Raw genomic sequence first — 16038 nt, forward strand, 5'->3', positions numbered from 1 at the left:
CCAGGGGCCAGCCCTGCCCAGAGGCCTGTTCCCTGTTTTGTTGGTGTAGGCTTCTCTAGGGTAGGCCTCTGAGGACAGTGTATGGACTGTATGTGCGTGGAAAGGGGTTGTTAATGCTCATTGTCTGATGTTCCCAGGCCCTCATTAGTCCAGAATCTGAAGAGTCATAAGCCTGTACTACTGGAACAGATAGTCAGCTCTCATTGTGAAGTGTCTACATTGCTGCCTGAATAGTGGGAACAGGGTAAGATGGCTTTTGTAAATGAAGACAGTAGTAGCAGAGATATTTCCCACATATGGATAAACAGTGAAAACATTTAGGAGCTTTGGTACATAACCTGTGAGGACGATCAAGGATTGGCCAATGATGTGGCAGCTAGAAAAGGACAGGCAGATTGTGGGTTCCCCTTACCTAGTACCCAGCTTCTTAAACATGGGGCTGGACTTCCACCTACCTAACCTTGGAAGCTCAAGCCTTGTAGACAGTGGCAGAGCTAGGAGGTGGGCCCAGGTTGTTTAGCTGCCTACTCTCCTGGTGTGTGACTTCCAGTGCTCAGAAGTTGGTGCCTCCTGCCTTGTGGCTCAGCAAGGTTGGGTGTCTACATGGCCAGGGAGGATGGGAAAGGATTATTGTCTGAGGCTTTAGGGGACCTGCTGTGAATACTCAGGTCTTCTAGCCCTACCTTTGTGCTTTGCCCACACTGTTCCCTCTACCTAGAACTCCCTATCCTTAGTCTCTGAGTAGCTGTTTGTTTCCTCCTCTGCACCCGGCTCAGGATCAGGTTTGCATATACTTTATAGAGATCTTCCAACTTAGCCAGTTTACTCCTCCTTAAGCAACCTGGTAGTTTCCTGCTCCTGGAGTCACCATATTGATGCCAAACAGTGCAGGAATCGCAGATCAGCATTGTACACAACAGCCTAGAACTTCTAGACTTGAGTGATTCTCCTGCCTTAGACTCTGAATAGCTGAGATTATAGGCTCTCAGCTATTGCTCAACAACTTAAAGATTTTCTTTTCTCTTCTTTTCTTGAGGTGGGGGTACAATATTGGGCTAATTTTCTATAACATTAGGACATAATACTTGAAAGTTCTTCCAGGCTGGTAAGAATAGAACCCAGCAAACCACAGCTCCATGGAACAGCCAGGTTTTACAATAAAATTTGATTTGAATACCACCATTCAGTAGTCAGTAATGTCCCAAGATCCTGCTTCTGCTTCTGACCCTCAACCTTTGTTCTGAATGATGAGAACTTGAGCATCTGCTATGAGCTGGGGCCTGGGTGTTGGCCAGCTTCTGAGATACTTGGCCTCCCATCCCATGTGCTGCCTTCACTCTGGGATTATGGAAGGTAAACTCAACATACTTGTGCTAGTTCAGGGACGAGAACGGTAGCCATGTCCTGAGTTTGATGTATGCTGACTGTGGAGGAGTAGCTTCCTCAGGGCCGCCAGGAAAGACAGAGGAGTGCAGGGAGTGACTGACTAAACTTGTGTTGTTGGGAGCTATATGAGGCCAGTGGGGTGAAAGGCCACTTGGGCTTTGGTAAATGAAGTATTAAGTCAATCCTGACAACCACAGGCTTGGAGGTATTTTAAGTTCAGGTTACAGGTGAGGAAAGCGGGGCACACTGTGATCTGTGCCCACCATGGTCATTCATCTGTACCTTCATCATCACAACATGTCTGGGAAGCTGTGCTTCCTAGAGCCTGCCCTACTCTTGCCATTTGTCTCCCAGGAATGAGGGATGGGAACACTAGGCTCTTCTCTTAGATGTAGCCTAAAGACCCTGTCCTCATAGCCTCCTAGTACTAGACCTTCCCACAATTCCCCTAGATCCTGCAGCCTTGGCAAGGCATTGAGTTTTATTGTGCTTCCATTTCTCCATATACAAAGTCACTGCATTGCAGAGTCCCCTTTCCATTCCCCCATGAAGCTTTAAAACTGGCTACTATATGAGCTGTGTTCAGTTTGCAGCAGCTGCAATTGCATAATGATTCCTATAGGTCGCCGGTACTGCTATTATTTAGAGAGAAAGCCACCTGCCTATCTGTGAGTGTTCACCATTAGGAGAGAACAGGGAAGAGGCCACTAGATCCTGAACTGCCCTGAGAAGGGCCCATCACTTCCTTTCCTCATGAGGCTTTTCTAATGAGACTTAGGACCTTGAGCAAGCAAGAATGAGGTGACTCCAGGCCTAGTGTGCTGTGTACTGTAGACACATAGGCTGTCACTCCCCAGGTAAGACAGGAAGTGACAGAAAGGAGCTACTTGCCTGCTCCTAGATGTGCCCTATTTCCCTGATTGTGCCACCTGTCCTAACCCCCCCACTTCAGCTTCCTAGGATTCTTTCCTTCCTACCCAGGCCCCTCCATCATCTTCCAGTTCTTGCCTCTCTTTACTGCCCTTAGAGAGACTCCTGATGCTTTGGCATTCCAGGGTCTCTTTCTCCTGTCATTGCCCATGCTGTTCCCAAGAGCCTTTGAGATTTCTTCCTCTTCACCTGGAACTTGCACATGTCCCACTACCCACCCCTCACTCCTATACTACATTTGACAGACCAGCCTGGGTTCTGTAGCCTGTCCAGAGGCCACGTCCACAAGGGAGGATCCAAACTATCTAGTCATGTTTAGCCCTTGCTCCCTAATGGCATAGATATCTTTTGTCCACATGAATGTGACTGACATTGAGGCCAGAGTACCAGGGCACTTTGTGTTAGTGCCTAGCTGGCTAAGATCTCAAGCCTGGGCCTTTCCAGCCCTGTTGGATCTTGTTGAGCCTGGACAGCTTGAGAGCAGAAGACAGGGTGTGGCCTGGAGCCTGTGTCAAAACAGCATCTGCCTGCATCTGCTCCTGAGACATCACCAGGGTGTAGCCTCTTCCTCCCTGCCAGATGAGGGGGGTGGGTGCTTGAGTCTTCCACTTTTCCTGTGAGTATCCCACTCTGAATCCTAACAGCACTGTAGTCAAGAAATCTGCAAACATGGGCCCACCGCTAGTGATTCCACAAGTCAGACAGAACTTCCCTTTCTGGGGCAGCTCCTCAGAAGGGGACAAGAGGAGAAAACAGCCTATTAGCTGGAAGGAAGTTAGAGGGAATGATATCAGGTATCCTAGAAAAGACAGGTTTTGAAATGGACTCATGAGGTAGGGTTGAGGATGTTTGGATCACAAGGAAGAAATGTGACAGAGGATGTCTCTACCTCTTTGAACCCTAGCCTCCTGGCCTATAAGTCGATGACAGTCCTTGCCTCATAAGTTCATGCTCTCTAGTATGAGTATGATTCTTCAGAAATATCAGAGTTGCTCTCTTATTGAAGAATAATGTGGGATATGCTCCTGAGACCATCAACACAGTCATGATAAAGAACATGTGCCTCACCTTCCATGTTTCTTCCTCCATTTGTAGTCTTCCCGTTCCCCACCTCCACAATATAAATTGGTTTTATTATAAATTATAAATTGAGTTTCATATTGATGAAATTATGCCATATATGAGCTTTTCATTTGGCTTTGCCCTAGGTGATTTTGTTGTTATTTGTCAATAGTTGATTCCTTTTTACTGTGAGTAATAAAGTATCACACCGATGTATTGTTGCTTTTTATAAATTCATTTTCCTGCTGATGGTATTCAATTAATTATAGTTTTTAAGAAAAAGTTTTAATATATATTCTTTGCTGTCCATAAACTCACTATATAGTGAAATACACATTCTTGTGCAAGTGTTTGTATGTAATACGCTTTCATTTGTCTTGGATTAGTACCAAGGATTGGGTAACTGTGTGTATTAGATGCAGGAGGACCTTTGTACCCTTGAGTTCAGTGTTTGAAGAATCAAGCAACCATAAACTAAGAATATTTGAAAAAATTCCAGGATGTTTTTCTTGCTAGTCTCACAAAAGTGAAGAACTGTTATTCTGCCAGAGACCATTTGGATATCTTATATTTATGTCAAGGACCATATAAAATGATCAATATGGGTATGGATCAATATGCTACTTACAGCCACAGAAGCATACAAGCTTTTTCTGCCTGGTACCAAATGCTTTCTATGGTCTTATACTTATATATGCTCTAGCCCTGAGATAACTATTTACATAATATTTACACTTTATTTCTAGGTGCTATAAGCTATGGAGTGATGATTTAATTTATTACATTTTAATACGTAACGTATTGGTATCTCATTGTGCTTGTAATTTGTATTTCTCTAATGACTAATGTGTTAATTATTTATTCATGTATTATTTTCCTATATGTGTACCTATGGGGCTTTTGCCTTTTTTTTGTGGGTCATGTAGCTTGGACTCTGGGCCTGAGTGCTATTCCTGAGCTCTTCAGCTCAAGGTTAGCACTCTACCACTTGAGCCACAATGCCCCTTCTGGTTTTCTGGTGGTTAATTGGAGATAAGATAATCTAGATTCAAGTCTTTCATCATATATATATATATATATATATACATTTATATGTGTGTATATATACACATTATATATATGATATATATCTGTATATATATCTATATCTATATCTATATATATAATTTACAGAGGTTTTTCTCCCAGCCTGTGATTTGTCTTTTAATTCTCTTAACATTTTTTTTTTTTTTTGGCCAGTCCTGGGCTTGAGCTCAGGGCCTGAACACTGTCTTTGGACTTTCTCAAGGCTAGAGCTCTATCACTTGAGCCTCAGCACCAATTCCAGCTTTTTTCTATGTATGTGGTACCAAGGAATCGAACCCAGGTCTTTGTGCATGCTAGGCAAACACTCTACCACTAGGCCAACTCCTGGCCTTCTCTTAACATATTTTTTAAATAACATAATTTTTTAGTTTTGAAGGCCAGTTTATCTGTTTATGAGTCATATCCAAGGTCACAAACTTACTTCTATGTTTTCTTCTTGTTTTATAATTAATAATATTTCAGCCCATAAACCACTTTGAGTTAGTTTTCATGTTTAAAGGAAAACATGGGTGGATCAAAGTTCTTTCTTTTTATTGCAGATGTTTGAACTCAAGGTCTTGTGCTTGGCTAGACAAGAGCTCTACCACTTGACCCAAACCTCCAGCTCTTTCTGCTTTTAGGTTATTTTTTTCAGATAAATCTTGCTTTTTCTTGGATAGGCCTTGGACTGAAATTCTCCTACTTATGGCTTCCCATGCATAGCTTTTTCATGTAGTTTACTGGAGATAAGAGTTTCACAGAAATTTTCTGCCCAGGCTGGCTTCAAGCCATAATCCTCAGATCTCTTTTTCCTGAATGGCTAGGATTACAGGTGTGAAACATGGGTACCCAGCTTTAGAAAGAGTTTTGCTATATTACCTAGGCTGCTGTCAGAGTCCTCAGCCCAAATGATCCTCCAGCCTTAACCTTCTGAGTACCTGCAAATAAAAGTATCACCTTGCCTGGCTTTGAAGCATGCATTTGCTTATAGATGTTCATTTATTTGCATATTATTTGTTAAAAATAATCCTTTTCTACCAAGTTGCTTTTGTCAGATCATTTGACCACACTAAGGTCTACTCTGAATTCATGATTCTGTTCAGGTCATGATATAATAGTGTATCTTTTGATTACTGTAACATTATAGTAAGTCCTATGTTTTCAAAATCAGTTAGTCTATTGTAGGTCCCCTGAGTTTCCATATGAGTTCTAGAATCATTTGCTCAATTTCTTTTTTTTTTTTTGCCAGTCCTGGGCTTAAGCTCAGGGCCTGAGCACTGTCCTTGGATTTTTCTCAAGGCTAGAACTCTACCACTTGAGCCTCAGCACCACTTTTGGCTTTTTCTAAGTATGTGGTACCAAGGAATAGAACCCGGGTCTTCGTGCATGCTAGGCAAGCACTCTACCACTAGGCCAAACTCCTGGCCCCATTTGCTCAATTTCTACAAAAATAACTGCTGGTACTTTGTCATTGTGATGAGTTCATAGATCAATCTTTATGGAATTGATACCTTAATATTCAGTATTTAAGCATATATATTAAGTTTCTTAATGTCTCTCAGAACATCTTGTAGTTTTTAGCAGATCTTATATATCTGTCAAATTTAAGCAAACACATTATATGTGTGTGTGTGTGTGTGTGTGTGTATCCTAATGGCTTTTTGATACATTTCTTTGGGTTTTCTACATAGACTATCATGTAATATATTAGTAAAGACTTTTTTTGCCTCTTTTTTTCAAATCTGATGATTTTTTTTTTGTCATTGCACTACAGGCTGGAAATTCTAGAACAGTGTTGAGCAGAAGTAATGAGATTTTGTTTTCATCACTAATGCGATGAAAGAGCTGTGTGTATGTGTGTGCAAGAGAGAGAATGTGTGATAGGCAAGCATTCTACCATTGAACAGTCAATACTCCATGCCTCAAGTGTAACTTTTTGGAAGATACCCTTTATCAGATTGAGGAAGTTCCTTTATTTTGGTGAGAATATTTGTCAGAAGCAGATGTTGAATTTTGTAGAAGCCTTTCCTCCATCTTTTGCATGGTCACATTCTTTTTTTTTTTTTTAATTTTTTTTTTATTGTAATTAGTAAAAGGGTTACATGATATTTGCCAGATAGAAAGTGCATTAATTCACATACATTGATACCCTTTCACATGTCTTGGTACCCATTTCCCTCCCCCCCCACACCCCTCACCCGTCTTGGTTTTCCCCCCTTCCCTATCAAATTTCAAATATCCAAATACAAATAAATTCAATATATCAGATAACAAAGTGAGATACTATACCAATATGAGATAACCAGGGGACAGCAAAGGAGATGAGAGACAACATAGTACATTAAGGACAACAATCATTCATTATATGGCTTTTGTTTACACTGATTTTTTTTTTTTTTTTTTTTGCCAGTCCTGGGCTTGAGCTTAGGGCCTGAGCCCTGTCCTTGGACTTTCTCAAGGCTAGAGCTCTACCACTTGAGCCTCAGCACCACTTCTGGCTTTTCTATGTATGTGGTACCGAGGAATCGAACCCGGGTCTTCATGCATGCTAGGCAAGCACTTTAACCACTAGGCCAAACTCCCGGCCCCTACACTGATTTTTATTGTTAGGTTTTTGTTTTGTTTTGAGGGGAGTGAACACCAGGAGGGCAGGTATTTCTTCTCTGCTTTATTCATTTAAGTGTCCTGGGGCTTTATAAATTTGTGTTGGTTGAATGAAACTATCCAAATAAGTCCAGACAGCTCCTAATAACCTTCTGAATGATTACAAGATAGGAGCTGGGGATGGCAAACTATGCCTGGGATCCCAGCTCTCAGAAAGAAGATCTTAAGTTTGTGGCCACCCTGGACTACATAGCAAAACCTTGTTTCAAAAAGGAAAAAGAAGAAAGGTGCTGGTGGCTCATATCTGTAATCCTAGTTACTTGGGAAGATTGAAATTGAAGGCCAGTCACAATAGAAAAGTCGTAGAGACTCAATCTCCAAAGTAACCAGCATAAAAAGACAGCTTTGGAGGTGAAAAGCTAAGCTAGAGGCATGCCTCAAGTAGTAGAGTACCAGCTTAGCAAGCCAATCAAGTGAATTAAAGGCCCTGAGTTCAAGCTTCAGAACCAGAAGAGAAAGGAGAGGGGGAAAGAGAGATGCAAAAGAGAAAGAGCTTCACCTCAGCTTCCCCACTCATTTGGGGAAAGTTAAAATTTCACATACCACAAAGGATCAACAAAGGGATCAGAGGCACATACTGTCTAGTTAATCTTTTTTAGAGCTTTTTAATTCTCCTTATAGATTTAGATTTCTATATGGTACTATTTTTACTCTGTATTGAGGGAGTTTATGTAATATACTTTGTAACAGGTATACTATTGATAAATTACTTTAGCTTTTGTATGTCTAAAATCTTTTTCTTGGCCTGGGAGTTTGGCCTAGTGGTAGAGAGCTTGCCAAACATGCATGAAGACCTGGCTTCGATTCCTTGGTACCAGATACAGAGAAAAAGCCAGAAGTTCTGCTGTGGCTCAAGTGGTAGAGCTCTACCTTGAGAAAGTCTAAGGACAGTGGTCAGGCCCAGAGTTCGAGCCTAGGACTGGCAAAAAAAACAAAAAACAAAAAAACAACAACAACTTTATCTCACCGTATTTATGTGCTGCCTTTTTCTGGTACTTGTTTGGTTGTGAAGATGTTGTTGTCTTCTGGCTTAGCAGATAGATCTTCCATCAACCTTATTTGTACTCCTATGTAAGTCCTATATCCTTTTTTTATGTAAGTCCTATATACTTTTTCCTCTAGCTAATTTTAGTAGCTTTTTAATTTTTAATGTTTTAAATTGCTATTATAAAGGGTGATGTACAGAGGGTTACAGTTTCGTGTCAAGTAGTGCTTTTTGGACAGTGTCACCCCTTCATTCTCTCCCAGTTTTTAATTCCTATCTCCTCCCACAAGGTACATAATTCATTTTCAACATAGTGTTTAATGAATACCACTGATGCATTTGTTTGCCATGATTTTAGTAGTTTTGGTGTATTGCTAACTTTAAAACCACTTTGTTTTATGCCGTGGCATAGTTGCTTTTGTATTTTTTTGTGCTTAGGGTGAATAAGCTGCTATAGTATTTGTGAATGTATAGTTTTCTCCAAATTTAGAAAAATTTTCAGCCCTTTTGTCCTCAGATATTTTTTCTCTTTCTTTGTGACCTGAAGGAATTACAGCTCCCCATAAATAAGGCTCCTTGGAATGGTTCTACATTCCAGTCTAGCTTATTGGGTTTTTGTTTGAGCCATTTTTCTCTGCATTTTATTGGAGCAGTTTGCTCATCTTTTCTACTATACGATGTGTCTGCTGTTATTCCCTGCCTTTCATTTCTAGGAGTTCCATTTGGATCTTTAATATATTCTGTCTTTGCTTAGCATATCTGGTTGCTGTCCCTGGCTAGTAGGATTCAGTCCTGGCATTTGACCTTGGCCTAGCTGCTCCTGTGGATGTGTCAAATCTGGGCGCTGTCTGTTGATGTTTTCCTCCTCAAGGACATTCATTGGGGCTCTCACCTGTTTTTTTGCCTTCCTGCCTGTGTCCTAGAATGTAGTGGCTTAGAAATGCTTTTAGGGTATCTATACTTGGTTCTGCCATACCAGAATAGTTGTCTAATCCAGGTTGATTTTGCCAGTCCCTAGGAGTGTTCCCACTGATGTGTATGGTTCAAGAATCTCTCTCTCTCATCCCTCTGCGTCCCCCCCCCACACAGGTGACTGGTGATGATTGCTCCTTCTGCCCTCTGTGTGCTCCTTTTTATGCTTTCCTCAGCTGCACACTAACCATCCTCAGTGCAGACTTGTCCCAGGCTGCAGCTCCCTTTGCCTTTGCTGTTCTGTCTGCTCTCTCCCAGCTCCTATCCCACAGGCACTACCACTGGTTTCAGTCCCCTTCACCTAATGCCTGTGACCTGAACTGCTACTTATTTATTATTCATGCATATTGTTGCTATCACTTACCAGTCCTTTAGGTTTTCACATGGGAGGTAGATAGATACAGTCTCTTTCCTGCTGAGGTCAACAGTCTCCATCATAGTATGTTTGAAAATGCTGCGAGCTTGGGTGGAAAGGAGATTCAAGGGCAAGCTTGGGCTTGAACAATGTGTCACGGTGTTCAGCCTTGCACCTTGAGAAAGCTCTGAGGAAATATTTGTGTCCTCAGCACCAGGATCATGGTAAGTCTGGAGCAGCCACAGGTGCTGGACTCCAGTCACTCCTGTCTAGGAATCAAAGGCCCTGCCTTACATTGGCTTGCAACCTCTTATTCTACTTGACTTGATGAGGAACTAGGGTACTACTCATGCCAGGAGCCCTGGGTTGGTCCCAGCTCTGTATCTCCTATTGTCAAGTGCTAGCTGTTCATGATTTGGTCCTTCCTCAGAGAAGAATGAAGGAGAATAGAAAATAAATCACACTGTTGAGCTGCTTTGACATACAGAGTAAATGGCAGAGGGCTGGAAACAGATGCTCCCATCTGGGGAGAGAACATGGATAACGTGGATGTTCAGTATCCCCACACAGTCCTAATGCCTGCCCTGGGCTGCCTGCTGGGCTGTGTTGTCCTGTTAGCCCATTCTGAGGCCTCCCCCAACACATAGAGCACATGGCTCAGCCCTATGTGTATGCTCTTACAGGCAGGATCCCATGTTATAATGATCTTCCCTTATCTCCTCCTTGGGATCAGATGAGACCCAACTCCATTTAATCGGTGCTCTGTCAGGAAAGAAATGAGTCACTCTTATGTTTTGATTTATTGATATTAAGAAACAGCTGTCTAGCTGATTAATATCATCCTTGTACAATTAGCTTTCTATATTTCTCCAATTAGTTTCTTGCACTGAATTCTTAAATTTAAAATGAGGTAGTAAATGAGTGAAAATGTTCCTTTTTGTATTTAAGACTTCCCTTTTTGGGCTTTGGTTTTTGGACACTGTCACCACCTTTTGTCTCACATTTATTGTTTTGAAAAAAACATCCTTTTTCTTCTTCTTTGTGTCTCTTTAGTAGCCTTTTTTATTTGAGGAGAATGGGGTACTGGGATTTGAATTCAGGGCTTCATACTCCCTAGGCAGACACTCTATTACAGAGCCACACCTTCAGGCTTGTTCTTTTGCTAGTTACATTTGAGACAGGGTCTCGCCTTCTGCCAGGCATATACCCAGGACTCAGTCTGCCTGTTTTAGACTTTCTGTCTTTGCAGGCATGTCAGGAACATGATACTTTATCCAGCTTCCCTCTTTTGAGGTGGAGTCTCAAGGACTTTTCTGCTCAGGCTTGCCTAAAACTATGATTCTTCCATTCTTAGCCTCCCAAGTAGCTAAGATTACAGGTGTGAGCGACTGGCACATAGCTCATTTAGTACTCTTTTTCTTGATCTTGTTTCCTGCTGTGAGCCAGGAGTCCTATAAAGCAGCCTATAAAGCATCAGGGAGAAAAGAAGCAGGGAAGACTCCTGCTGAGGGCCTGGTTCTTGTAGGGAAGAATAGAATGGACATCTGTGTCAGCCAGAGTCCTGGAGCAGAGCTATAGCACAGTTGCTGACCTCACACATAAGCTGATACACAGTACCAATTACTGGCCAATCTCATCTTTCCCTGAGCTCAGAGCCCTACCCACTTGCTGTTCACTCTTTGTCTGGAGCATGCTTGGCCTGCACACTGTGCTGGCCTCTCTGGCTGATTCATACCTCATCACTGACCCCAGGGTTAGCGCTCTTACTGCCCAGCCCAAGTTTTCCCAAGAATAATTAGAGTCTAGGTGGACATCAAGCACCTGGATGGGAGGACTTCTTCCTCACCCCTTTGTGTAGGGGGGTTAGCATATCTTTGTGAGCTTGATTTTCCCATCTAGAATTGGGAGGAAGTTGAGGCTCAAAGTGGCAACTCTAGAGTTATTCCCTCTTGGTTTAGCCAGGCTTATGGTATCTTTAGACCCCTATGGTCCTCAGGAGTTTCCCTGCCAGCCCCCAGGATGAGGCTTGGCACTTTATCCTACACTGACATTGCTCTTGCCACAAAATACATCTCTAGCCCGGTACTGTTGGCTCACACCTGTAATTCTAGCTACTGAAGAGGCTGAAATCTGAGGATCACAGTTCACAGCCAACCTGGGCACAAAAAGTTCATGAGACTCTTATCTCCAATTGACCACCAGAAAACCAGAAGTGGCGCTGTGACTCAAGTGGTAGAGCACTAGCCTTAAGCTGAAAAGCTAAGGGACAGCACCCAGGCCCAGAGTTCAAGCCCCATGACCAAAAAAAACAAACAAACAAAAATCTATTATCCTGTCCTCCATGATCTGTCCTGGCACTGAGTACACCAAGACCTAGTTTGTATGCTCATTTTATATGCATATCAGTGCATGTTTACACACATGTATGCCACAGACCCTCTTCTTGATCAAGGACCTTATTCTCATTTCACATTGGTGATTGTCTTGGGTTTTCATTGCTTCATGGCCCCAGGATGTGCTTCTCATGAATGTCTTTTCTCAATACAGGCATTTGGACAGGCCCACACAAACCACAAGAAGGTGGCTGCAGATGGCGAGAGCCGAGAGGAGAGCCTGATCCAAGAGTCAGCCTCTAAGGAGCAGTACTATGTGCGGAAGGTGCTGGAGCTGCAGACAGAGCTGAAACAGCTGCGCAATGTCCTTACCAACACACAGTCTGAGAATGAGCGCCTCACATCTGTGGCTCAGGAACTGAAGGAGGTGAACAGGGTTTGGGGGTGATGTTTATGACTGTGGCAGTGCATTCCATGGCATATGTGCCTAGGAAAGATGTGCCTTGGGGAGCACTTGGGCAGTGTTGGCATCTGTGGCTTTAACCAGCCATTGTCTTGTTCTTCTGGTCTCCTCTACAGAGGTTAACATATGAGGCCTGCTGTGTCTGAGCTGTTAGCACCTTTCTACCAATACAGTTTCGTGAGCAGGCTCAGATCACATCAGAGCAGTGAGCATACTCCATAGAGTTCCAGCCTAGTGCCCATAGGCTCTGTCACTGCATAACACCTCACCTGAGGAGTATTTTGTTTCATTCAGTGCTTTGCCATGCTTGGCTGGTAGGGGTGTACCTGGGAGGGGAAGAATGTGGAATGTCAAGGAGAAATAAATCTCGGTGAGGACTGAATAGACCATTGTCCATTTGCAGTGTTGAAACTATCTGAACAGACACGGGCCAAGATCCAGAGAGAATCCTGAAGATGAGGGGGTTAAGAGAGCCTGTGCTTTTTGAGGAAGAATAGGAGAGTAGAAGGGGTAGGAGAGTTGAAGACCCAGAGGCCCCCACATAGCTGCAGTTCTCATGGTGGCCATCTAGCTAAGGTGTTAGAAGGATGTTTTAGCACCCACTGCGCCTGAAGGCCTAGACAAGGCCCTTTTCTCATTACAGCCCGTTTTCCCATCTGCACACGCAGAGTCTCTGAAAGCCCCTGAAGGGAATACTCTTTCACCCCAAGCATCTCTAAACATCTGTTCAGCTGCAGAAGCCCCACCCTGTAGTAGATAATCTCATGGAGAGGTCAACAGAACATAGGCCATGAGGGTGTACAGCAGTCAGGGCCCTTCAGGGCTAGTGATTGTTGGTCCAGTCTCCCAGGACCTGGGAGAGGCTTGTCCTAGACCTGGGGAGGCAACCCTTAGATTCTGTAGCCACAATGGATGATCTCATTTCCTCCCACAAGTAAGGCTGTGATGAGGGTGGGAGGAGAAGCTGTTACCAAGAAGATGGAGCCCCACCTCCCTGGCTGTCATCTGTCTATCTGTACCTCCCTTTCCAAAAAGGCCAGTGCAAGGGTTCTTGTCTATCTCTCACATTCTGTCCCTTCCTTGGGCAGCCAAGAGGGCTGGATGACTCTGCTGGTCCGGAAATGAGCTCAGTCAGTTAACAACCAGTAGGTCTGAGGTTAAGGGGGAGAGATTCCTGCTGTTCCTGTTTGTGTTTCAAGAGGAAATTCAGAGTCCCTCTATGCACTCAGCCTCTTTTGTCTCCTGAAGCTCTCTACCTTGGTCCCCAGGCCTGTGAAGACCTCTCCCCACATCTGCTGTCCCTCCCTTGCAACAGAGCTATAGGAACCCTCCTAGCTCTGAGGCAGAGGCTCTGGTCTTCATCCCAGCCACACTTGGCTCCTTACTCTCACAGTTGTTGCTTCCTGGTCTGAGCCACTTGCTGAGCTGCTCACTGGGTGCTCAAGAATGCTCAAGGCTGGCATCCTTGTGTATTGGAACTGGTCTTGCTTCCAGTGACCACTTAATGATAGATTGTACCTTTTGGCCCACTGCTTGTCTCCTGCAACTTTTTCCTAGAAACTCCTGGTATAGGTATCTTATCCCTTCCACACCTAACACACTGTAAGAACCCAGGAAGCTGTAGGGTACCTCAAACACTGAATTTGTGGCAAGTAGTAGTTCTGACTTCCTCAAACTAGTCATCCCGGTGACCCTCCTAGTGTTCTGTCATACATAAGCAAATAGGGTGGTTGGGGAAGAATAGCTCTGGGCTTCTGACTCCTAACCTTTGTGCTATGAAAGGGACCTGCAGTGGGCAACTTGGCCAGGTTTTGTCCTGCTGGTATTCTTTCTAGGAGGTCTGACTCTCAGAGTGGTTGAGTATCTGAGGAATGGCTCATAAGTGTGTGTGCATGTGCGTGTGAGAGAGAGAGAGAGGTGTCCCATTTCCCAGACAAAGAGCCAGAACCTTGTACCCACACTGAGCCTCCATTGGCTCCTCAGATGGGGTGGGGCTCCCCTAGGCCATCAAGGCAGACACAGGTGTCCTGAGTGGATAGATCTGGGGGACTTTAATGGGGACAGCAAAGAGGGCTGCTAGCCCCCATGACCAATGCCCCCTTGAGGCAAGCAGTTGTCACACCCTTCTTGCTAATGAGCACCTGAGGTCAAGGGGCCCTCCTCTTCTGGGCCGCTTGTCTGCACAGAGTAGAGCTGCATTGCTGGGCTGACATCATGTGGGCTTGCATGGGAGAGGATGCTTCCCTGAGAGAACACTTAACTCCCAGTGACCAGTCAGAGCCTGCTTGAGCCCTCTGCAGTGGGTGTATGCTGGGTGGAGGAGCCAGGCAGCAGGCCAGCAGGTCTTTGTTGCCTGTACCGTGTGGTTGGGATAGACGTATGGGTGCATGGAACAAAAGTACATGTGTTTGGTTCCTGCAGTATCAGCAGACAGCACCTTCACTTGCCATGTGGTGTTGCCAGGCCACAGATGTGACTTGGATGTACCTCGCTGTGCTTATATCTGACCACAAGGTCGTACACCCACAGGCCTGCAGAAGCCAAACACTCTTCAGCCATAGAAGGCTCTGTTGTGGGTAATTGCCAAGATTCTGGGCCTGGTGATGGTACAAGGACAAAAGTCCTAGTGAGCCTTGTCAAGGCCAATGTCTGGCAGAGGCACTGCTTCTGGAGAACACTCCCAGTATGCTTGTAAGGGCTCCACTACTGTTGGGTATCTGGCCCAGCCATCTGCCTCAGTCTTAGTTGAGCAGGTCACCATCTCTGTCTATGCCTTCCAAAAGCTTTTAGCACCTCTTTTCACTCTGTACAGAGGGCTTTTTAGGTCTGTCATGCTGTCCCACAGACCTGATGGGACTCAAGATCTTACCCTCACCTTCCAGTCCACCCAAGGAGCCAGCCAGTGGCCAGATGGAATCATGCTGCATATATTAGAGTGCCTACTGCATACCAAACACTTTACTTTGCAAAAGAAGGCAGGAATTCGGAGTATTTATTTTGTCAGAGAGATAACAAGCCCTAGGTTGTTTGAATAGAATCTAGGTATGTATTGGCTTACATGGCATCCAAACTCTCAGTAAGGGACTGCCTGCCAATGGTAGCTGTGATAGAGCTGATTCTCCTTCCAGCACAGCACATACCTCACTTGCCTTATCTTCCCAGATGAGACTTTCCCCCTTCAGTATTCTCTCTCTTGAGTGTCTCTTTATTCTGGTATCAACTCTGTTACCTCCCTAAGTCACTGACAGGGCTGTGTCTATATGGCATCAATGTTAAATGCCATCTTAGTGCTAAGCATTTATGAGTAGTGCTTGCCATGTCATGACATTACTGACCTGACATTATTGTTTTGTGTATCCTTGTTTGGAGTCTTGGAGTCTTCTTTCTTCAAATGGAACATGTGGATATGATCAGGAGTAACCCCTACATGAGCTGAGGTGACAGTGTTAGCAGACAGGATGAGGGCCCACAGAGGCCATCAGGTCATTGAGAACAGGGGACAGGAAAGGAGCTGTTAAATAACTTAAGATGTATAGGACAGCTCCCACCATAAAGAATAATCTGGCTCTGAATGACAGCTCAGACCAGCAGGTAGAGAATTCCCATACTCTAGTTTGTATTCCATTTACTTGGGTTCTCCATTAGCTTTTCCGAAACTAAGATTGTCTCTCAGGTGTCTGGGAGGCTCGAACCAGTGTCTTAATAGCTTTGTTAAGGTAACACATCCTGCACATCTCTCCCACTTAAAAGTGTATAAGGCAGGCCGGGAATTTGGCCTAGTGGTAGAGAAGGCCCGGGTTCGATTCCTCGGTACTACATATAT

General features: G+C 44.2%; 1 protein-coding gene across 1 annotated transcript in view; it reads left to right on the plus strand.

The window, feature by feature from the left end:
• Positions 1-16038, plus strand: part of Bicd2 (BICD cargo adaptor 2) — a 47537-nt gene that overhangs the window by 20069 nt on the left and 11430 nt on the right. Inside the window, exon 2 of the mRNA XM_090329921.1 lies at positions 11967-12179. Within this exon, the coding sequence (XP_090186047.1) occupies positions 11967-12179 (213 nt within the window). The remainder of the gene's footprint in view (positions 1-11966; positions 12180-16038) is intronic.

This window comes from Megascapheus bottae, chromosome 3 (assembly GCF_031878675.1).
Source record: "Megascapheus bottae isolate mThoBot1 chromosome 3, mThoBot2.hap1, whole genome shotgun sequence".
NCBI classification, from domain to species: domain Eukaryota; kingdom Metazoa; phylum Chordata; class Mammalia; order Rodentia; family Geomyidae; genus Megascapheus; species Megascapheus bottae.